This window comes from Cylas formicarius, unplaced genomic scaffold, assembly GCF_029955315.1.
Source record: "Cylas formicarius isolate icCylForm1 unplaced genomic scaffold, icCylForm1.1 PGA_scaffold_6__28_contigs__length_40554024, whole genome shotgun sequence".
Lineage (NCBI taxonomy): Eukaryota > Metazoa > Arthropoda > Insecta > Coleoptera > Brentidae > Cylas > Cylas formicarius.
This window is the reverse complement of record NW_026844347.1, coordinates 119,530-145,000: the sequence shown is the minus strand read 5'-3', so window position 1 is coordinate 145,000 and position 25,471 is coordinate 119,530. Positions and strand designations below refer to the sequence as shown.

The following is a 25,471-nucleotide window of genomic DNA, read 5'->3' as shown; positions in this document are numbered from 1 at the left end:
GTACCCAAAAACTCATGGTGGCGGAAAAATTATATTATGCAACACGTTCATTAATATCTTCAGTTACTCTTTTATTTATTTATATAATCGTGACAAAAAAGGGTTTATTAAACTCTTGTATAATATACTATGAGTTGTTAGTGGCTTTAAGTGTTAATTTCGACTAAACAATTTTTCTGTTTATTTCACTGTAACGCTTGTCGAACCCGAATGATATCAGTTTTTTAAAAACCGTAACAAATTAAATTGGGTTAAATTAATGGAAATACTAAAATTTACGTGTCGAAAAATTGAAGAGGCGAAATAAAATTATGCAGGCATCTGATATAAAAAGTCGTCAAATTGTGATTTCTTCTAACGATTCTAATTATAAAACATAAAATTGACCATACAGCCTAATATTAATAACTTTTTAATTCGCTAGTCTATAATATCTACGAAAATATCTAAAAACGCTTTTCATCATTGTAAATAGAAAACTTTACCAATATCGAACCACTGCTAAATCTCGTAGTGAGATAAATACCCCACCCTAATTTATATTACTTTACCGGAAACTTCCTTTGAAACTTGAACGTTTAAATTAGTTGCCTGGTGCATTTTAAAGAACCAATTTGGAATGCGGTCGTTTTGAGGAGTTTATGGTTTTAAATTTCGGTCGTAATATTTGTTTACAAGAAAAACGTTGAAAGGAGAAATTGAAAACTGGTGATTTGCAGGTATTTAGACTGACATTTAGATTTTATCATTATCTAGCAATATATTCTATCAATAAAAAATCGCCCCTCTGTCAAATTTCTCGATATACCAAGGAATTTATGTATTGGAAATTATTGTTATAATTATTGAGTTTCCGCTATATTAATTTACACAAAATTTATTATTATTATTATTTATAGACCAACCCAAAATTTTTCGACTTACACAGCACTGCTAATTTTTATTAAATTCCTTGGTATATCGAGGGCGTTGTTTTATTGATAGATATAATACATTGCTAGATAATGGTAAAATCAATTAAATCTAAATGTCAGTATAAATACCTGCAAATCACCAGTTTTCAATTTCTCCTTTCAACGTTTTTCTTGTAACCAAATATTACGACCGAAATTTAAAACCATATACTCCTCAAAACGACCGCATTCCAAATTGGTTCTTTAAAATGCACCAGGCAACTAATTTAAACGTTCAAGTTTCAAAGGAAGTTTCCGGTAAAGTAATATAAATTAGGGTGGGGTATTTATCTCACTACGAGATTTAGCAGTGGTTCGATATTGGTAAAGTTTTCTATTTACAATGATGAAAAGCGTTTTTAGATATTTTCGTAGATATTATAGACTAGCGAATTAATTAATTAGGCTGTATGGTCAATTTTATGTTTTATAATTAGAATCGTTAGAAGAAATCACAATTTGACGACTTTTTATATCAGACGCCTGCATAATTTTATTTCGCCTCTTCAATTTTTCGACACGTGAATTTTAGTATTTCCATTTATTTAACCAAATTTAATTTGTTACACTTTTTAAAAAAACTAATATCATTCGGGTTCGACAAACGTTACAGTGAAATAAACAGAAAACTTGTTTAGTCGAAAATAACACTTAAAGCCACTAACAACTCATAGTATATTATACAAGTCTGATAAACCCTTTTTCTGTCAAGATTTTATAAATAAATGAAGGAGTAACTGAAGATATTAATCAACGTGTTGCATGCTATAATTTTTCCACCACTATGAGTTTTTGCATTTTCTTCCCACCAATAGTTACGATTAATTGGCAGGTCGAAACTTTGTGCTTTGCACAATGGACAATTACTGTGATTCTTTAATGTTACAATATTAAACATTTTGGAAGTGATTTTTAACAAAGCTACCGGAAATAATATGGAAACATTTTGGGGGACGATTTTGGAGTTTTATTTTTCTTATTTTGTCTATAAAAACACAGATATCAGGATAAAACGATAAACAAAAAATGGGCAACTGAAGCAGCAAGCATCAATTGCATTAATTAAATCTCAAAAGCGTTAGAATGGCATTTAAGATTTATCCCACGCCTTATTAGAAAATGCTTTCTAGCAAACTTTTACCGAATTATCGGGTTTAATGACAAGTTTTATGAAAGTTCCCGAATTCTAAAATGGTAAGTAATATATTTTAAATTCAATAAATCTGTTTCCAGAACGGATATCGGAGTTTAAAATATTGGTTTAAGTAGTGGCCACAAAGTAAGTTTCGTTTAACATAAAAATTAAAGCACCTATTTTGCTTCAATACCTATCCATATTATGAAATAAAAAACAGGCACTTCACGGATTGCTTGTCATTTTTGCTAATCTTTATTCCATTCTGGAAAACATCTCTTGATATAGGAATCAAATCCATAAGTTTTTCAATGTTCCAAAAATTCCACCTCCAACTTATATAATAAATTAAATATTTTACTTCCGTAAAACATATTTCCAATTGATTTTATAATTTATTATTTATTTTTTATAAACTGTTGGGCACTCGAAAGAAGTAAACACAAATTTATTTTATACATTATATCTATGTTGCTGTATTATTATTTTTTAATCGTATAACAATGTTTAACATAGAGGAATTTAAAACAGAGTCTGCCTTTGGTTTCAAATTTAATTTTTTATGATTTTTGTATTTTACATTTGTTAAAGTCTACGTATTCAAAGTAAAAAAAGATTTCTGGCGATTCCTTAAGACTTATTCGAAAATGGTTTTACAGATTTTGTATAATTAGCAATCATCTAGATTTTAAATTTAATAAATTTCCAGAACGGATATCGGAGTTTAAAATACTGATTTAAGTAGTGGCCACAAAGTACTTCACGGACTGCTTTTCATCTTTGCTGCTAATATTTAGCCCATTCCGGAAAACATCTCTTTATATAGGAATCAAATCTATAGTTTTTCCAATGTACCCAAAATTCCTCCGCCAACTTTGATAATATATAATAAATTAATTTTTTTAATTCCCTAAAACATATTTCCAATTGATTTTATAACTTATTATTTATTTTATATAAAATATTGGGCATTCGAAAGAAGTAAACAAAATTGTTTCCTTTTTTCGGATCAAAAAGACAATGGATTTATCAGTATGTCAAGATTTATTTTACACATTATATCTATGTTGCTGTATTATTATTTTCTAATCGTATAACAATGTTTAACATACAGAGTCTGCCTTTGGTTTCAAATTTCATGCATATGTACCTTTTTTATGATTTTTGTATTTTACATTTGTTAAAGTCTACGTATTCAAAGTAAAAAATGATTTCTGGCGATTCCTTAAGACTTATTCGAAACTGGTTTTGTATTCTGTATTTGTTTTAGATTCTGTATAATTAGCAATCATTTGTAAATTATATCATTAGTTAAAATTCTTCGATATTTAAGTGTGCTAGCTTCCCATAGGCTCATCGTATCTTATGGCGTAGATGTATCCAGTATAATATCTGACAACCGACTGAGCCTTCTATTTATAATAATCCTCGGTGAAGATCACATTTGCTTGTCAGAGGAAGTTTTTGCAGCGGCATATCGTCCGGCATGGGCTTTCTTAAAAATGGGATATTCCAGTTGTTGACCACTATAGATGTAGGATTTAGCCATCCAACTCCAAAACATCTCTCGAATAAGCGTAGACTCACGGTCCATGCACAATTGAAGGGCACGAAGACTTAAGAGCCGTACTCTACGTATTGTGGTCTGATCATAATTATTACAGGCTGGACAAAGTAATAACCTTCAAACTAAATTTTTATTGATGATGATGTGAATTATATAGAAGTATATTGTGAAGATTCTGTAATACTCAGAAAATTAAAATTTCCAAATGAATATTTAGTGCATCTAACGAAGTCGAAAAAATGCCCCACCTGAGATATATTTTTTAATCTCCTGTAAAGTCAAAGTCACTATGAAGAGGTAATCATAATTTAAAAATATTTCTAGTTTTTAATAAACGTTTTAAACGCATAAATCTAGTTTTATCAGCTTTGACGGCGCCGTAATACGAATGAAGTTTGCGGAAAATTTGCGAGTTGAATATTAAAATGGATTTTTGAAATTCGGCCAAGAATTTCCTAGCGTTACGAGTACACGGCTTTGCACGTCTCCCTAGAACTTATTGGAAAAACAACCATTCGTAGGCTGAATGTTACACGTGGTTGCCATAAGTTCAATTGCTTATTCTGTATACAGTGTAAAAATTGTATAAAACTTTCTATATTTATTCCGTAAACTTTGCTTGTAACATCTCCAATCAACCGATAAGAATACCGTGGTACAAGGCATTTGTACATAGCAAAAGATACTTCAAAACTAAATAAGAACAGATCAAAGTAGATACTTTTACTTTTCTCAGAAGTTACTATAAATACCAAGTAGCACGGGGAAATTACTACATTACTAGTATAATATTTGTCGAGTTCTTATAACAGATTTGATATTCGATGGCATTTAACGAAGTTTATGAAGAAACTTGATGCTTTTATTTATTGCGGTAGCTGAAAATAAGGTTCGTCATTTTTGAATTCCGCTTTTTTTTAAGGTTCAATAAAGAAAGCGCATTTTACTTAGGAAATATATTTCTGATAGAAAAAAAAGAACGAAACCAGAGGCTTCCCGCAAGTTTAAGAAAGCCAGTGTTTTTTACAGGTTACAGTTACGTACGTAACTAGACTACTCACATACATATTACAACATTTAATTTATTACTTTACATTTACTAACAATCACAGAAACAAAAAAATATGGATACTTATATTTTATGAATTACTGGAATTTAATTTTATTCTTGTATTTCCTGTTTTGTTCATATCCACAATTTTGCTTTTCATATTATTATTCTTTAAATATTAGCACTTAAGGAACTCTCGGAAGTGATCAGATGCTTCAATATGGAGAAAATACATCAAAGCAAATCATTAAATTTTAGTATGACTACTTCGTTTATATTCATACAACCCATTATCAGCTTGTCAGTGTGTTAATGTGCCGTCGCGTCACGGAATTGCTCAGACTAATTAAATCTACACTGATGTCACAGTTCGTTGCTAATATTGGTTGATATTTATTTACTTATGACGTCTCTGAAAGTAGTGGCGAATGCGCGCCCTATATATTTTATATATAAAAGAATTAAAAGTAACTTTTTGTATCGTATGCTACACGGTCGGTAAACTTTTTAACTCACTCATTTATTAAAAACTCGCTCCGCTGCGCTCCGCTCGCGTCAAATAAACTCGTGAGACAATAATATACTATAAATGTATTCGTGTTGTTTTGCATTTGAAAAACTTTTTAAGTCACTCGTTTATTAAACACTCGCTCCGTTGCGCTCCGCTCGTACCAAATGAGCTAGTGCCTCGAATGACGTTTACCACACTTGTTGCGTAATATAATATTGCTTCTTGTTTCTAAACCCGTTTGTGCAATTTCTTTATTTTTATCCTTTCCTAAAAAATTAGTTTTAATATTTACACCATAAGAAAATTCATTCGAAATACCTATTTAAAAATTGGGCCCATCTGCTGTGAATAACGCAATAAATTGTGAATGAAAATTTTCTATAAAATTATTAATTTTGTTGTTTGTTTGTTATTGTTTGTTCATAATATTAAAATGGTTCAAAAATGGGTCAGTCCATATAAACAAATGATTAGTTCAGCTCCTATAAAACTTATGAATGGCAAACCACTTTTCTAAGCACTTAATAAAAGATGGTTTGTGATAGTGGTTGATTGATCTGTGCTATAGAAAATCAGGGTATTCCCATATTCTTCTCCACTAGTATTCATAGACACTAAACACTAATCTAACCTTTCGATAATTGGTGGACACTCTCTAAAATAAATATTCGTAACTTCCGTATCCATCTCTAAAATTCTATTCCAAATCTTTTTGTTATCGAGTGGTAACGTGACTGCACATTAAAATTTCCCATCATTAACAATTAATGGTTTTCGCATAGGTAGTTATGTTTTATATTTTATATGTTTTATATTTTTTATATTATCGGTATCACCCATGTACCACAAAGAAAATACCAAAACGGAACTAGTTGGCGAGACATAAATTTGATGAAATTAAAGTTAACAATTAACAGCATATTATCCAACGAGTTTGATAAACGCCATTTGAAGACGTTTATCAACGTGTCGTTGCATTTTTGTAATATAGAACGACTACATTCACTGAGTGACGTATACCGTGACCACCAGTAAATATGGCGGAAGTATCAATATTTTTTGATTCCTGATGTTGCGTTTTCATCAGAAATTTGAGATATATAAGAATTACTTCAATAAAACGCTAATCTTTAATTTTGTTTTCTTTTTATACTCCTTGAAAGAAATAATATATTTTGGTATAATACGCATTTAATATTGCACACACACACACACACACACACACACACACACACACACACACAGTTTGACAGGTATCTAAATTGTTGTAATTTATATTAAAAAAATAGTATTTTCCATAACCAACTCATAAAAAAAATTATATTAAATATATTAATTTAAAATAGCTCTTATGTGAACAGCTAATAACAAACTCAGGCATTAAATAAATCAAGCTAGTTTATATATCAAAATCAAAAAACTCTATCTAGATCAGTTTTTCTCTTTTCGAAAAGTTAACACATAACCGGTCTACAAATGGTGCATAAAATATTTCCAAAATCGCTTGGTATCGAACTGACAGCTTCGACATTTCTATTTGCGATATCTTCAATTTCATGAAAAAGTAGAGTTGGATCTTGAAAGCCATAACACGTAAAATTTATTAATAATAGAGATACTCTGTAAAACAATAAAAAATGGGACACACTGACAACAAAGTAAGGCGAATTCATTTTAATTGGAAACAGAGCACACACAACTGAATCAATAATTAATTTTGCTTTAAAAGGTGTACCCTGCGGAAAGTAAAATATAGCGCTGAAAGTACCTCTTAAAATTACGAAGTTATTCTTTGATGGCTCTTTTTCACAAACTTGGCGAATTTCTTTCTTTGATCGCTTTAAAGAGAAGTGCACAACGAGTTTTCGCCAACTGCATCAATTTTATTATCTATTTTTAAATTCTACTCTTGTTAAGAAAAGACTTCTGTGAAATCGAGTTAGTCTGAAATTACTTTGAAAGATTTTCGACCATATCTATGTTACTTTTTAAATAATCTTAGTTATCTTTGTACAAGGTAGAGCAATAGGTGTTAATTCATCTTTATTTATCCGTTATTACTAATTAAATAATTTGAAAATTATGAGCCTATTGGGGCAAATGTTTTGCAATTATTGATTTTAGAAAATATGCTGATAATAAACAACATTACCAACTGGAACAGGTTATGTTGACTTTGCCTTCAAAAAAAAAATCGTCTTTAATTGGGTTATTAAATGTTTATTCTCCTTAACCCAATCATTTGATTATGACTAATACCTAATTGTTAATTCTTGTGTTTCTGCAGTTTGGATTTATTAACAGTAATTAATTAACATGTCTTAGTTGATTGTTAATTGAAGAATATTTATTTTACTATGATATAAAATTTGACTAAATGTGAATAATAAATTTGAAGTTCAAGTAAAAACTTTTATTATGGATAAAAACATTTGCATAATTGTAATCTTATGAATTTTTAGATTATATATTTTGGTTATTTGTCAAATTGTAAAATTGAAAAAATATGCAATTAGTAACAAAAACTACTGATAAGAAAAAGGTGCTACCTTCGTGGTACGCCATACAGCAAAACAATACATTTTGCTATTATTTGTTAATTCTGTTATTTTAACATTTAAGAAGTGGTTTTATTCGAATCTACAAAACATTCGCGAAATAAAATTTTACCTTCTTGAATATAATTTACTACTACTCTTTTATATGAATAATATTAGAATTTTGTTTTCATATTAATATTTATTCTATATTACATCGTCCTTTCGGTGCACTATGACCAAAAATAGTTTCTTATTTAAGTCACTTTTGTGTTTTCTCTTCCCATATTGTAACAAATTTGATTAATGTTTTGTCGCTTTTAATTTTCAGCAGAGGATGTCGTTTTCAAAATACAACGTGAATGCGTTTACTGATCCCTTATCTGCCCTTCCGTCGCCTATTATCCGTCGCCCACGCCAAAATTCTGTTTTCGTTGGCGGATCTGTAATGACCGTTATCAATCCGCCCAGGAGGGTGAAATCGGCAACGGACATCCACCATCTTGTTGTCACCGAGCACAGTCCGACTGCTTCATTGACAGGTGTGTTTTGTATTTAACAAAAAAGTGTATTTTTTAACGAAAATTTGATGCTATACCTTCCAGCAGAATACAACTGCGGTCTTATAAAAAATAGAATAATAAGATACTTTGAAAAATTTTAAAAATGAGGATTGAAAAATAAGATACTTAATTTAATTTGATTAGTGTAAACAATTTTTTGTACAAGTTACAAAGTACGAAAAAACATTTTTTACTGTTTTTTTACGTTATATCAAAATCTCCTGTTAATGCCAATAAAACTTATCATTTCAAATCTCGTTTTTAACCAGCAGTATGACCACTGACAGATCGTCAATTCGATAGTTTTCGGTTTGGGTGTGACATTTTTTCGTAATCATTTTGTCAAAATATGGTACATCCCATTTAATTTTCGGTGGAGAGGAGAGGTGTTTAGTTCGCTGTCAGGTGTTGCCAGGCAACTAAATGATGACTTTTGCTCAGAATAAAGATATTGAGATGCGGTTTTTACTAGATTGTTGGCCCTTATTTAACTAACTAATTAATATGTTAGAAAACTCCGCCTGGTGGCAAGGTAAGCAATCACAATCGCTATTGATGGACTAACGACCCCAAGTTTATTAAAATGCGTCAAGCCGTTTTGGTAATATGAACATTTACTTAAGAAAATGTTCGAATATCCATCATCTTTTCAGCGATAGATCAAACAGCAATAAATAAAAAAGATTCCATTTTCTCTCTTTAAGATAGTGCTTGCCACAGTCAACAATAGAAAGAAACCGATTTCAAGATGACAATTGCGCCTTCTGATTTACTTAATAATTTTTTTTCAAATTTCTAGGCGTGTCCGTTATCCTAGTATCGTACCTCGTTGCCCTTACTGGGACACCCTGTACAATAAAATTAAATTCTACCTTGTAAACTTTTACACTTTCTTTAACGACGCATTTACTACAGCTCTTTAAGAGATAAACAGCGAAAGTTTAAAATCTAAAGGAGGGATGAGTAATCTCCGAAATATTGGAGAAATATTGTGAATTAAGAGAACACCACTGGCTCTGTACCCGCTGTCTTTGGTCTACTCTATATCAAAAGCTTAATCGTATAGAAACTACCATCGCCTATATGGAACCTGTTAATATTTACTAAATTACTCGAGAAATTGTTTTATAACAATCTTATTAAATTCTAGTAAAACCTATTTTCGGAATCTCATGACAGCTTGCCCAAAAATAATTAAATCGTAACTACGAAGGCAATAAACTTTGTTAACAACAACATTGATGGTAAAATATTAATAGGAGGTATATTCAATGATTTGAGGTCATGAATAGTACACCATTCGAACATAAATTGAATGGCTTCGGTCTCAGCGGGTCGTCTTTGCAGTGGCAAATATTCTATATATTAAATCGCAAGCAATATGTATGTCTCTCAAATAATAGCCAGACGTTTGTCTCCGAAATCGTTTTGTATGCCATTGGATGATATATTGTGGCCGCTCCTAATTCTAACATTTTAAACACATCGAGTCGCAGTGGAGTGACTTTGTTCGGGTTTGGGGCGGAACTGGTTACAACTGGTTCTCGTCCCCTAGCCTTAAAGTGGGATTTCTTTTTTTTTTTAGAATAGGATTAGTGTTAATTGTTTCTATATGATTTTTATTTCTTAATCTTTGGACAATGTACCGTTTTTGTATTGAATTGGTTTGTGTCTCGATTTTAATTTTAATAATAATAATAATTAATTAATAAGGAACGCAAGTAGCAATTTTGATTATAATCACTTAATTGAATATTTCAAGTAATATCCATCCAAAAATACTGCTGTGGGTTTCTTTAAATTGTTTCCTCTTTTTCTTTTCTCTCGGTCATAAATAGTTTCTTGATCAAGTTCTGTTTTTTCAGAGTCAATGATGCAGTTATTCAATAACTGTTCCTTTAAACCTGTTCAAAATTAAACAAAAACAACGCAGATTAGTTAGCTACTAAGTTAGGAAATGTTTCTTTCTAGAAGTACGTAGTGATTATTCGAGATTTTTCGAGTCATCATTATCGAATAAGTGCGCAGCTAGTCCTGTAGAGTTTAAAAACGGTTTCAAAAATACCAACTCGAACCAAGCTTATATGTGATAAAACACACAAGAGAAATAACAAAAAGTTGTTCAGTCCGTTTTTAGCTTAACGATTTTTGTAAATAAACGTCAAATAACTGACACGTAACGTAACACATTTTTGTCATTTAAATCATATTTAACAATCGATTGTTACACCCAAAAATCTGCGCTTCCTGCCCATAGTTCCGTAGTCCCTAGCTCCACTGCTTTAACTACGCATATTGTCGTTTAGTGTTAAAAAATTACCAAAAATTTTTGGAATAAATACTTGCCGCGTTGCAACACTAGCATTAATTTTAAGAATAAATCGTCATAGTATATGATGCAACAAGTTTTATTAACGCCACTCTGGTTATGAGTTTGTTTGTTTGTGTTTAACAATCCTCTGTGTCTGAAGAAAAACAACACGAATACATTATCTGGGTAATTTGAGCAACTATGGCTACTAAATTGGAAAATTGGCTTCGTTATTTATTCATTAAAATTCAAAAGAAAAGGAAATGATGGATGAGTTTATGAAAAATCAAATTATTATATGTTACTGCCTTCTTCAGGACTAATAACGATATGATATTAGGACGGCAAATCATCCTTATTAATCTTAAAGTTGAAAATTGGCTAAACGTTGACTACATAACAAATTAATTATTCACATACTCAGTCCAAAACCCATCCATTCCTTAATATCGAGAGAGAAACTGTTAACCTTTTGCTTTTTTACTGAAAAAATGTTTTTATTTAAGTGTGCAGAAGATTTAAAAAGATGGGAGGTTCTATTTGAAATTTTTTAAGTATTAGCTGGCTTTTGTGTTTATTTTTTTTTGTTAATGTACTGTTGATCTGTTGCTGTCTGTTTAAAGCAGTTGCAGTACACTAAACTTGTTTTAGAACTACTTCCGTTTAAAAAATCTATAAGTGCCTCCGAGAAAATGTCAATTACGTACCTACTTACCGAGGAAATTTTGTATGAAGCTTTTTTAATCCCATTTCTACGTTTTATGGAGTTATTCTCTGTTCAAGAGAAAGTCAATTATTTTTTTCTTTGTTCTTTTCAGCTAGCTAAATAATGACCATAAACAATATTGCCACCGCTGAATATGGAGAGTAGCAGCAGTATCAGCATCATAAGCACGAATTCTAATTTCTAATCAAGTAAATATTACATTAATTTTTTAAGCAGTAAATTATTTAGTTTATTCTTAAGATATCTGCATATTATGGAAAATATTTCCGGTATTCCCATCAACGGCTGCTATATTGCGTGTTTGTTTATATGCATATGTATATTTTTCGGAAACGAATTCACATAGTCATTAACGCTACATCTGATTGCGGTGTTCTCCAATTTCCCATATACACCTACTTCCTAATTAATTTATGTTAACAATTTAACCACGTCTGGCAAGATTAATTGTTACTGATGAATATTTTGGTGTAATACATTTTCCCTAATCATGACGTTGCGTTAGTAGTAATGAATATCTACGCTGATGATAAACCCACACGAACTAAAATTATTTTTTACGTGTACCGAAAATCCTTGGAAAATGGGTAGTTCGACGTTGTCTTTTCCATAGATTGTTTAAATCACATTAATGAATCGATAGTTCAAATTCTAGGGTAGACGTTCATCGTTTTCTTACCACATGGTTCTATTAATTGCTGCATGTTGGAGGTTTCTTATCCCTGCCAACTGACCGATGCATCTTAATCCCGACAGTTTTTTTCTTCTATCTGGTCCTCTTGTCCTTTCAATTTTAAATCGAAGAACTCACCATTGCTACTTTATATTTCAATGCCGCACAGGACAACTAACCAAACAAAGCCTTTGTCCATTCAATATCTGATGCTGAGAATAAGGTTATCCGAAAAAAAGTTTAATTCTCGGTAAGGCTGGCCGAGCTGTTGCAGTTGCTGTATTCAGAAGAAAAAAATGTCTTTTTGTGGGATCTACCGATATTTAAAAAAAAAATATTGAAATTATGACCACGATATTCACTATATATTTTTTAAATATCAATAAATTTCATATTTGACACTTAAAAACACTAATTAGCATGGTATTAAAAAAATGACAAAAACTTGGAAAATAAGTTTCCACCAAATATTTAGAAATAAAATTTATTTTGGATAAAGGGGTTAATTACCCACTAAAGTTTATTTGCTATAAAATTAAATAATGAATAAAAATATATAATTTATTTAATGATTATTATTTCATTAATCGCTTTTTAATGTATTGCAAAATTGTAAAAAATAATTCTTATGTATTGTAGTATAAAATTTGATTTATCTTTTTTCGAATTGTGAAGTTATTAAATTTATTTCAGTAATTATAAGAGGGACCTTATCCTTGGGAGATAGACCTCTCCATTTGTCTATTGAACGTAAAAAATGGATCATACAGCTAAGTATGAGCACATTTTTTATATCAATATATTTTAATACCGCATAGGAAATAAAACCTAACATAGCACATATTACGATACGTCAAGTCAACATGATTGATAATTTGCATGATTTGCATTAACATTCTAAAGGAAACGAAATTCCGCATGAATAAATCGTTTTTTCCAAATATGCGAGTCGAAATCACTTGCCATTGAATGTAAAAAGAAAAATTAGGATTAAGAAGGATAAAATATATTGCAAACAGCGAGTTACCGCTTGGATAGAGAACAAAATATGATAAGAAGGAAAATATATTCCCTATATCAAAATCAGATTGTTTTCACTTTGGATAAACAAAAAGGGAAGCTAGAATAAACCAAGCGAGTTATCTAAAAGATTGGATTTAAATACCAAAAAAAAACAACAAACAAGTGGCAATGGAATCGCAGAGATTACGCACCGGCAGATGTAACCTTCAAGAAATTGAAAAGTATAGATCCGAACACGGATATATAATTTACCTAGATGGATTGATTCCAATAAAAAATGCTGAACAAAAGCACCGTCAAATAAAGGATAATGCACGCTCGTTCAGAAGAGGGATTTAGACCAAACTACTTGCTCAACCCTTTTGAAATGAAAAATTGTTTTTTTAAATTATGAAACTGAAATTCAAGAATATTTGTTAAACAATGAGATTTATTTATTTAATCCTGTTACCAGAAAATGCAGCTTTTTGAAGTGTTAAATTTACATTTCCTCCATATCATTGCATATTCAACCCCATAGATCATTTGTAGCACCAGGTAGAAAAATCACATCTGAGAGCAGAACACGTTACTCATAATTTAAGTCCAAGTGTAATAATAATTTAATTAACAATGTAACGAATAATATCCCTGATAAGAGCTGCAAAATGTAATACACTTTTTTCAAATTGATGATTTTACATCTGGATGCAAAATAACATAGAGCTCATTATAATTAATCTTAATAACTACTCTGAGAGTGAAACAGAATTAGGATTTAAATTAAAACGTACATATGTAGGTAATTATTTATTATTTGTATTTATATTTGAATAAATATAAACGCCTTAAAAATCCATCGTCCCTGATGCTCTGTCCTTCAATACCGACTAGCCAGGTGTTTTATTGCCGTCGGCATAATTATTATTTAAATTATTGTTCTTCCGTCCTTTCAGAGATACGTAAGGGCTAGGATCCCGAAAAGTAATATTTCAGGTAAAATAATTGTTAATGGGCTTAGAGAAATGCTCTGCCGTAAGTGAAAAAACATTAAAATTGGTTAATACAAAACCACTTTATATGAACCAACGCAGTGAGTAAGTTCACAGAGGAAGTTTTGCAACCCATAAAATCATTAGCTCTGACAATTCGCCGATTGAGGCCAAGAAAGTTAATTAAAATTAATTTATTTATCTCTGAGCCCATTTCTTCAATGTTTGATACCCCAACGATTATAGCGTCAGGTATGGTTAGGTATGTATAGGTAAGGTTTAAAAGCAACTTGTCAATTGTTTTGTTTTAAATAAAAACCATCGGCCCATATCGATCTACGGTTTACTGACAAACACCAGTAAGTGCAACAGCAACTCATTCGTCATTCAGCTTGACACCAATTTCGATTAAAATATGAAGACCCAGATATACGCCCACGCTTCCGTCAAGTATTACGCTTATCACCACTTCCACCTGAGCGCGCGAATTTAAATTTTATCATTAAGCCGACATGTATTAACAGCCTCTCCAAAAGCCATTTTGCTTTTAATAATCTCCAATTTATATTCGTCCCACCCGTACCAGGCAATATTTAGGGTAGTTGAAATTATTTTTTCCCGACTGCTGACAGGTCTATTATACCAAATCTAGTAGATTAGCAGAGAGATGGATTTGTTTTCAGGATTAGAGATACAAAATTTAGCAAAAATGTTTTTTTACAGATTTGTTGCATAACGCTTAAAGGCCCCTAAAGGACATTGATGAATGCGCATTCAAAAAGGTACATGAAAAAACGTTAGGGTGTATGCAGAAGAAACGTCACATATTTGAGCGTGTAGGCAACGGAGTGAATTTGTAATCTGAAATCAAAATATGAAAATAGATCACTGAACTGGAAATATTGGAGTGCTCAAGGAGATTTAGGTGAACACAACATTAAAAATTGGACGTTTTGGTTAGTTTTGGAAACAAAAAATTGCAACATGAACGCAGCAGATAGGGATAAAGCCCCACCTAATATTTCTCTAGAAAATAATAATGAGGATGTAGATGTAGCGATAATCGTACCTCATAAAAAAAAACATATTTTTTAATGATTATATTTGTTGTTGTTATATTGGCATTAATTCCGAATTGTAAAAACATTTCAATGTATTTCTGTAATTTTATTTTGTTTTTTGTCATTAAGAAAATTTTTAATGGTGCTAAAATATGCTAGACTAAGCTCAATAAAGTTGTAAATTATTTGGGAATCTCAATCATTCAGAATATTGTAGGTGCTATTATAGATCCTCTGTTATCATATCAGGATCATGATGATGATATCCGGATTTAACGAAGTATTCCTTCGTCATTACTACACATTTGGCGTAACGCACTGAGAATCCTGTATCGTTTGGGCCGAAGCGCAGTTCGATATTATTACTATACAGAAAAAACTTTTTCTTTTTTTTTTCTACTTTTTATTTTTTTAAAGAGACATCCACAAGCTACTATAATACTATTTACAAATATTTTGGATTCCTCCAATCGTCCTGTTTATTTCTTTAGACATTTGGAGCATTCGTATGAGGAATCCATAAAACTTGTAAATACAATTACTAGGAAATTGTTGAATAATGTTCAAAACCAAAGTTGTTCATTTGTCAGAAAAATCCTTTACTGTTGCAATTTAATAATTGCTCAACTCCCTCTCTTTCGTTGCTCCATCCGGTATCTCTCTCTCTATATGTTCTTGATTTGTTTTTCATGTTTTAGATTTTGTATTGTGTGTTGTAGATATTAATGTTTTCTATTTATATTATATTGGATCGCATGTTCAAATTTAGGAGTTTGCTGGCTAGATGAGCTGGCAGAAACAATTTTACTGTATACAGGGTGTCCTTAATCGTATGCAATAGGACTGCAGATTCTTAGGGTAAAATATTAAAGATTTGGTTAAAATTAATTTAGTGGAATACTTCTTAGTAATAAATATTGTTTCTTAGAATATTTACGTCTTTGATGATAATACTACAATCAATGAACCTCGCCAAAATTTTATGCGCAATATTGGTTCAAAATGATGTAAAAAAATCATCAACTTTTGGAATATCTAAGTTGAACCAAATCTTAATATTTCTGCTCAAAAAATCTGCAATTTTATTGTGCACTAACAAAAAAAAATTGAACATAATTTTATGCAATCCCAAACACTTGACCTCAGACCTCAGTGCTTAAACTGACAAGAATTAAGTTAAAAAATAAACAAATCCATGAATTCTTTAGTGTTCAAATCCGTTCCTCTTTTCTTTCTAGGTTCTATCATTCCCATCCTGAATAAGGAAAGAAGGCCATCGTTAATAACTGTAGAACGATCCGAGAGACCAATATTCATATCAAGACGCCGGCCGTCGAATGCCGTTGATAGATGGTATCCGCCACAGAGAGCGCGACGATCATCGTGCTTTGTAGAAAGGCCTACGAGTAGACATAGAAATTTTATTAGTTTCGATCATCCCGATCGCCGAACTCCTTCCACATTAGTGATCAGCGAAGGAAGGTCTTGTAGGTATGTACAATTTTTTTTTTTGGAGGAAAGGTTTCATGATGTTTTCTTTTCTCTTGTTTTATAATATTATGTTTCGTGATATGTAGGTATGTCTCGGATACTTCTCCCTCTAAATCATTATAACGTATCAGCTCATATATTTTTTTGCCACGGATGATATTGTGACTTTTGTCAATTCTGATGGCTACGTCATACGTCTCTCAGTGATCAACAATTATTTTAACTATTAATTTTATGAAACTTACCAAAACTAACAAATTTTGGCTGGCACCATTTATATACCGCCCACACCTTAAACCCGATCCAATCGCAAAAAAATTCTTTAAATGAGACTCTTGAATTCAATTCAAAAAATTTACTCAACTTTCGTCGGATTACCTTGGATCAGTGTGTGTTTTTACAAATTCTTCATGATATCACAGTTATGCTTACGCATTAAAATGTCAAAAAAGGCAAATTGTCCCTATACAATGCCATATAGTTGTGGTGGCCATAAGAACAGACGGCTATGATACGCCCTTAAATAATGGCATTGTTTTCAGCACGTGCCGCTAAATTTCACACAATTACCCGCACTTTGCGCTATTTATTTACTAAAACGCGATCTTCAAGCACTTAATTCCTTTTCCATTAACATTTGGAGGTATCTGCTTAGATGAAATTAATTGCTGACATTTATTACGATATGCATATTAATTTATTTGCCAGGTGCAAATGACACAAAGTTTGCAAGCCATATTAAATTAAATTCTTGTCACCCCAAGTAGATTCGAGACAAAGCTGATGGCGGCAACTAACGAAAATTAAATCAAATGTATTTGACCATTTACATGCTATATGCACATGCATTTTAATTGTCACAAACTTTTGAAACCTAAATTAACAAACAAAATGTTAAATACTAATTCGCTAGCTTTAAGTTGCCATTGAAATATGTCTCTATATTATCGAATTTGAAGTTGAAGCTTAAAATCCTATCGTGAATATTTTTACATAAAAAACGTTTGCTTATTTTACACATCAGAAAAAAAGATATATTTTTTTCTATGGCTACAAACAAAATTGAGAACCCGCATAATGCGGGTAACCAGTACAAGCAGGCAGAAAAACGTTAAGCGAATTGGTGCGCTAAACGGCATCCATTTGGCGAAATCAGTTTATGCTAAACGAGGAAATGAAAAAAAGGTAACTAAAATCTGTCCTACGTCAAAAGAGTCTATTCTAAATGGGCATTGAATATTGATAACCACTTTATTTAGTTTCTGCTCCTTTCCTTTTCCTCTTTCAACCGGTTTGGTCTAGTGAAAATTAGTAAGCTCGGAATGAATATTTACGTACAAAAATCTTTTTTTATTAGAGACTGTTGCTAAATATTTTAACCATATTGTAAATGGAAAGTCTTACGGAAATCATTACTTGCCCCATTCAAATATATAGTGGTTAGTTTTGGTGAATACTCCGAATTCCCATTATCATGATTTTTATTTAATAATACCTTTCGAACTGATGAATTTACCTGCTCTCTTCATTCGTGCCTGATTTAGGTGCAATCAACTTGAAATTACCCACTACGCATTCCAGCTCTGGTGTGCTTTATTAGGAGTTGCCACATCGTATCGTTATTTTCACGCCTGAGTTGCTGATAACATTGTTAAGAATTGTTATGAAAACAGCTTCGAATTTGCACTGTTCTCTTCAATATAGAACTCATCGCATTTACAAATTATTTCTAATCTTTTTATTTTCTGAGTCGGAAATGTAATATTTGTTGCAGCTATCATCAGCCAACTATCAGTTTTGAGACTCCAATCGAAACGTACGAAACAACGGACTGCACTCAGTTCCATTGTCAAGCGAATCGAAATAACCTGAAGCCGAAGATATCAAGAAGCTTCGAACAACCGCCAAGCTTAAAGCCGAAACCGGAGCGTATGGCGAACAGTTTAGACGTAAGCAGTTCGTTTAGTATCGATAGACGGTTGTCGATTCCTGAAGAAGATCGATCTTTTCCAATGGATGAGACTAAAATAACCGTGCCACTATTGGAGGGCATCAAAAGTTCCAACGTGTGACGTTAATGTGCCACTGCGGCAACAGATTTATTTTTATAGTATGTGTAAGTCAATTTTTAATCTAGATTATAATAATAGAATATATCAGTAGATTTATTATGCATTTGCGGGGCCATTTCAGAAACAGAAAATTTTAGTTGAAAGTATTACAATGACAATAAAGGTTCAACTGACTTTTTAAAAACCGGTAATCCATTTTTTACTGAGATTGAATTCAATAGTCTTCCTTTAAAACTCTCCTTCCGATTCGTGTTGCATATGTCTTGTGCTTTAAAAAACAAGCGCCAATGCTCTGCTGGATATATATCACCCAAATTAAAAAAAAAATTATGTAAACGTAGTTTCGATAAAACGACCGCCATATTTTAATAACAAGTATGTAATGTAATAACTACATATAACGTAAGGATTTTTGAAAAAGCCGTTTTTTGACATCAAACATTTCCGGATCTACGGTTATATGATTTTTTTCTTTTTTATATATGACGAATCTCTAGCAGAGCGCTGGAGCATCTTTTTTGAAACACTCTGTATATCATGGTTATATCTTTCTGATGTATTTATCAAATATCTATCTTTCAAATATAAACATTATAGATTGGTGGTACAATGCCATGGTGCCAAATAACTTTCATTACACACACTTCGTTATAGTGGTTTAAATTCGAAAAAAATAATTGTTTCGTATCCATGAAATAGCATATGATTCATATGTTTAATAGGGAAAGGAAAATAAAACAGTAACCCAAGCGAATTATAGGTAAGACCAGTAACGTGGTGTCCCATTTCGGTTGCAATTGCGGTTATTAGTAAGGACAGAATTTTGCGGTTCTCCCAAACAAGGACAAAATTGTCATACCACTCTTAGTTGCCCAGTTTTTTTTAAATATTACTATTTATATAATATATTATATGTATATTATATATATATTAAATATTACTATTTTTGAAATATTGATATACCTACACATATACAGGGTGGAGCAATAGTATGACAAATTCTAAACTCCCTCATTTAGAACAATTTCAAAAAAATGTTTTAGCGAGTGTCAAAAACAAACATAAAATATTACTAAGAGGTCAGTAAAATTCCAATGTAACTTTTGCCAATTTGACGAAATTTGAGCTAATTTGCCTCTTATTTTTTAAATGGAAGACCCTGCCTCTAACTACTTTATCGTTTTCAGTTACTGCACCTTCACCACTTTTGTTAAGGTTTGCCTATACTTATCGATCCAAGCAATATTAATTTTTATTAATCAATAAAAAAAATGTTTTCATTTGCCATGCGCTGATAAAAAACGAGAATCAATTTTTTAAGAATAAGCCTAGGACAAAGGAAGAAATGAGATTTATAATAAGGTTGGGGCAAATGTTGAAGTGCGGTATTACTAATTAACTAGTTGTATATAAGCAAGTATTTTAAGTTGATTTCCTATTGTGTAGCGGTTAGCGGTTTATTTTTGCCAAATAATAACAAGAATTAATAAAATTTCTGATTTTGGAGGCGCCAATAAAATTTGGCAGTAACAAAAACGTTGGTTTGATGGATATCTGTGCACGGCATTTTTTTCTTATTTATCAACAATATTTTTTTGCGTCTTAACTGTTTTGAGAAAAATGTTTCACAAATCAGATTGTTTATTTTATTATTATTACTAATATCTTGTTTTATTTTAATTTGTTTATTTGTTCTATTAGAATTGACCTAAGCATTAAGTACGCATTATCCATTAGCGTTCCTTGTTATATGAATATTTCCTTATAAACAATAAATAAAATTGATTTAATGAAGAATCCGTATCGTCTTTTTAAACGATATCTAATACTTATGCTTTTAATTATTTTAGAATACATGCAAAAAAACTATTTATATGTAGGTACAATTCAACATTTTCATTAGATAACAATTCGTATATTTTTAAAAACGTTCGAAATGTTGATTTTCCGCCATAATGACAAAAACCTAGGAAAATATAAAAATACATCAAAATATACCGGATCCCAATAAAATTAATAAATTTTGGCTATCACAAAATTTCGGTAGATTTCGGTGATATAAGTCGTCGAAATATATTCTTTTACTCTGGAAATCTAGAAATTATAAAATTACTTGGGTGTTTACGTAAAAAGCTCTAATACGATTTTGGTAAGTTGTGAGACAACAGAGGGGAGCAGATTTTTAATATCGCCCTGTATCTCGGAAACTAAAAGTGTTATGACAAAATTGTTCCACGAAATACCAAAACCCCAAGGTTCTATTACTAATAACCGAGATATCTCGCTATTGCCACCAAAATAGGTGCGTCCTGTACAATATTACTTTCATATCGAATTATTTTTCCTATATCGATGCCGGTTGAAACAATGTGGACTGTAACACCATCTTTGAAAATAACTAAAGGAAGTTATCTCGGGTTTTTAAGCCGTGAAAAAGAAGAAACTCATCTTTTTCGTCAGCGATAGGAAACGGTGTCCTACCAATAGGCACTACTGCAAGTAAGTACGTGAAGGTACTGCAGCTTTTATTTGCTGCAGTGTACAAGGTTGTTTGCCCTGAATCACCAAAACAATGAAAGACATAAGAAAAACAAAAATACTTACTTCGATGCATTTCCGTTACATTTGAAATTATTCAAACTAATTTTTGAAATTGGAAAACTTGTTTTTATTTGTTTAATATCCTGTTAATAGCATGTCAGCACGTCAGACGAATGTGGCCTTTCTGCGTGGTAGCACATTATCAACCTCTCGTGAGGTAGCTTTCTTTATTTTGTAATATTTGCCAAATACGTTTAACAATTAGAACTTAATAAAACCAGTAAATAAAATAAATAAGTGTAATATGAACAGGTTTGGCGTTACATTGGAATTGAATTAAATGGAATCTGTACTGATTGGGCCCGTGAAGCTAAATGCAAAAAGTTTTATCGAAATTAAAATATTTCTATTTCTACATATTTCTCTACTTGTAAGTTAAACGAGAGCAAACGATGGTGCAATAATTACTACTTATTTGCGTCTCCTAAACTGTAAAATCTTGAGACGACTATTGTATATTATAGATTTTAACACATATTCCATCCGTTTAGTACAACAATAACATTGATACGTGAAAGTACTATCATATGTATTATAAATTGTGATACACATGTATTTCTATCGCTTCTAGGACCAATATTTCAATAAATTGTATTGATATAATATATCGGCCCAGTTTTCCTTCTGCAATAAAAAATATTTATTAACTCTGTTGAACTACGTCGTGTCCCTAAATATTTGTTACATTGACTTCTTTAAGTTCGATTGCGGAATGAAGCGAAACTGGGTACCAAAAAATAGGAGCTCTAAAATATGAAGTTACTGATTGTTGGAGGTGGCTCAAGCTTCGTAAGTTTTGTTGATTTCCCTCTAATATTCTATTATCATTACGATTATAGATTTCTTGTTATATAAAAAAATTTCGTTTTATTTTTGATATCGCTAAGTCACATGTTTTCTCCACCTCAAGAAGTTTCGAGTGGGACCTATACAACTCTATAATTAGTATGTAGGTGATTGAACAATTTTATCTTTTATAGTTCGTTGTATCAGTATTGTATGAAACTATTACAACGGGTTTTAAAGTGTAGTAAGTAAGATTTTTCATAAGTGTTGAAGGGTTACAGTTGATAATAGAAAACAATTGATTATAAATAATGTATCCTTAACCGCCTATTTTCCCAAATAATTTCTTCACCTGCCCGAAAACGGTAAAAATGAAATAATAATAATCAATAAAATTAATTGATTTTGCACCATGGGATAAAGCGGTAAAAGTACTAAACGTCTGAGTCATGATGAGTAATTTATTTTGAAATTTGTTTTTAAATCAATTGGGTTAGTTTTTTCCGTCGGGTCGAAAAACGCTCAACTTCGGCATAGCTACATTTCTTGAAAAATTATGTCATCGAAAACTTTTAAAGATAAAATATATTTTTATAAAAGCCCAGAATGCAATCAAGTTGGTTTATACAGGATATATTAAAATGATCTTAGACCAGTTAAGTTTCATATTTGAAATGCAGCATCCTGTCTACAATTGCGCTTTTGGATTCTGCGGAAAAAATTTACCCTTGGTACACTTTGTTAACATGTACTGAAGATTGATCATTGTTAGACTAATAAATAGGTTTTTAACAAACTTTTGAAATTCCTATATCGCATCATTTTAAAATGCAGTACTTCAGTAAAATGTGTATTTTCGGTATAAATTAAGTGATTAAAACGAATTTCATAAATACCCAGTAAAGTTTCATATCGATTTTTTACGTGGCAACAGTAATAAGCTTCTTCCTCTTCAGACCATCCGAAAAAGTGGGCTATAGTGAATATTTGCATTCTTAAATAATAATTCTAGTAACATAAAAGTTACTTCGTCATAATTATACATAAAGCACTTTGTATCAAATACAAATTAAAATGAGATGATATTGGTTAAAACAAAGGTACCAGAGATACGTCTGGGATAAAAAACAATAGCAAGCATAAGGCATTGGCATTGCTTATGCGTTAAATTTGTTGGACCGTTAAATATCTAATTTCGTATATTAATAATAGCTTTTAAGAAAAAAATGCTATTCCTAGAACTACATAGCCATACTTACATCAAAATTTAAAAGATCAAAAAACTTTATTGCAACTGTCAGCACTCTCATGACAAATATAAAATCTTGTCATTTTGGTAGAAAGTTTTGAAATATCCATCCTTCATTTACCTATCTATTGATGCATTACTATTGTATTGCTATTACTGTTATTATATACTTTTCTTCCTTTCATTAATAACCGATTTTACTGCAGATAAATCGGCTTGTTTAATGTAAAATGAAAGTATTTGTATCTTCCTAAAAATGTTTTGAAAAGCAGATTATCAATTATATTTTCATTAAATAGGGTCCTGTTATTAATGGTACCTACGTTTTAATATAACTTTTTTATGGGATTATTTCGCGTTTTCAATACGAATCCATTTCAAAGATCACCATGAAAACGAATCGGAACGTATCGAAACTCAACCAATTTCTTCTACTTCCTAATTTATTAATGTTCGATACTGCCTAACATTGAAATGAAGTAAAATGCCGGAAGTTGTCCTACTAGTGCCTTCTGGTTTAATATATTGGAAATATTTTCTTTCTTTCTTATACAAGATATTTTATCAAAATTTGGATCAAGTTTCGAAACGCCTTCAATTCCCGCATTGAGAATTGTTATCCTCTTTTCTTCCGCCACAATTTTATAACAAATTCAGTTTGAGGACTGTGTTGGAGAGACTTTGTAACTTGAATTTTCCCAATATTTTCCCAAAATTAGATCATAGTAAAAAAACTTTATAAAGTCAACCTATTATATCTAGTGTGGCCGTCTGCAAAATGTTATTTATATATCTCTCTCTCCGAACTTGTTTTACTTTATTGGGCTTAGTTTGACACCATTTTCCATTTTGTCTTTTTTTAGGCCCTTTTTGCTGCAATACGTCATTTTGGTGACTTTTTTCATGTCATAGGTATCGTTGTCGTTTCATTTTGAAAGCCTTGGAAACATAAACTGAGACCTTCATTTTCTCAACATCCGTTCATCAAAAATTTTCATGCAAAGATTATTCACCGATTTTCCAATCTGACTCGCGAAAATCTCTTTAGAATTCTTGAAACAATGTAAACCGCCTAATAAGTATTATTTTTTCGTGATAAATTTTTTCAATGCCTGACGGTTGATAAATTTTGTTCTTGTCGTGAGATTGAGAACTTTGGCACGTCAGGCTAGAAAATTCGGAAATGGTTTTGTAGATTTCAAGGAATGAATCTTGAAAAAATCGTTATAATCACTTTGCCAACATTGTTCGTTAATCTTAATCGTTAACGATCTATTTTTTTTCACAGAATATCGTTTTCGCATTTCCGTTCGTGTTTCAAAAGAAGAGAGTATTTACAAATTTTTAATGGCAAAAAGTCAAGAATATGGAAAGAGCGAGAGGTAAACCGCAGCCTAATTGTGCTGTACGGTATGACCGAATTGCAGAGAAATTCCAATTAATTACCGAGAAAGTACAAGAAATATTAACTATAAGGAATTACGGTGTACGCTCGTTTTTCTTGAGTTTACATCTCGAGATATAATATGTATCAATAAAATTTTTGTCTCCGGATAGTCTAATCATTGTTATCCTCTGTGTTAATGTGTCAATCTTATGTTATTGTCTTTTATTGAAGATGAAGCGGCACACAAATTTGTAACTTGCAAATGTTATACTCTTACAATAAATGTAGAAAATAATATATTAATATCCTATAAATAAACGTTCAGCAAGTTCCACCGTTTGTTTCTTCCTTCTGGACACAACCTTTTATTTGTTCGAACAACGCGCGACATGGAAAAACTAAAAGCCATCTCCTTTTATGCAAAACTTTTACATTGTGAGATTAAGGGCGTCTCTTACAAGTCACCGAACAAGAATAAAATCATGTAGCAAAAAGGTCGTGTTTACAAATCTTCCATTCTGTTTTGCTTCGGGCTTGGGACGATTATCCACCCTTCTCGTCTTTCTTACGTCCGAAATCTGCCATGGAGGTCGATTTTCCATAGGAGTTGCCAGGGCGTTTAATTCGCTACGGAGGAGAGAATTTACCCGGACGTTTAAAGTAAATATTAATTAGGTATAACCGTAAATTAGGGAAAAAATAAGTATTTATTTGCACTTCTTATTGTTTATAAAATTTAATTCGTTCCTACGTTCTTGTTTGAAATATTTGTTCATATAAATACAAGATGGATCAACCAAAA

The 25,471-nt window shown here is 31.3% G+C and overlaps 1 protein-coding gene across 5 annotated transcripts in view; it reads left to right on the top strand.

The window, feature by feature from the left end:
- Positions 1 to 24,988, top strand: part of LOC132703974 (uncharacterized) — an 81,907-nt gene extending 56,919 nt beyond the window's left edge. For 3 of the 5 annotated variants that reach the window (XM_060673551.1, XM_060673548.1, XM_060673549.1), the window contains exons 5-7: positions 8,086 to 8,296; positions 16,322 to 16,574; positions 18,349 to 24,988. In XM_060673551.1, coding sequence (XP_060529534.1) covers positions 8,086 to 8,296; positions 16,322 to 16,574; positions 18,349 to 18,646 — 762 coding nt within the window. In that variant the 3' untranslated portion in view covers positions 18,647 to 24,988. The remainder of the gene's footprint in view (positions 1 to 8,085; positions 8,297 to 16,321; positions 16,575 to 18,348) is intronic. The other 2 variants (XR_009619198.1, XM_060673550.1) reach the window with 2 other exon arrangements.
- Positions 24,989 to 25,471: the final 483 nt, after the last annotated feature.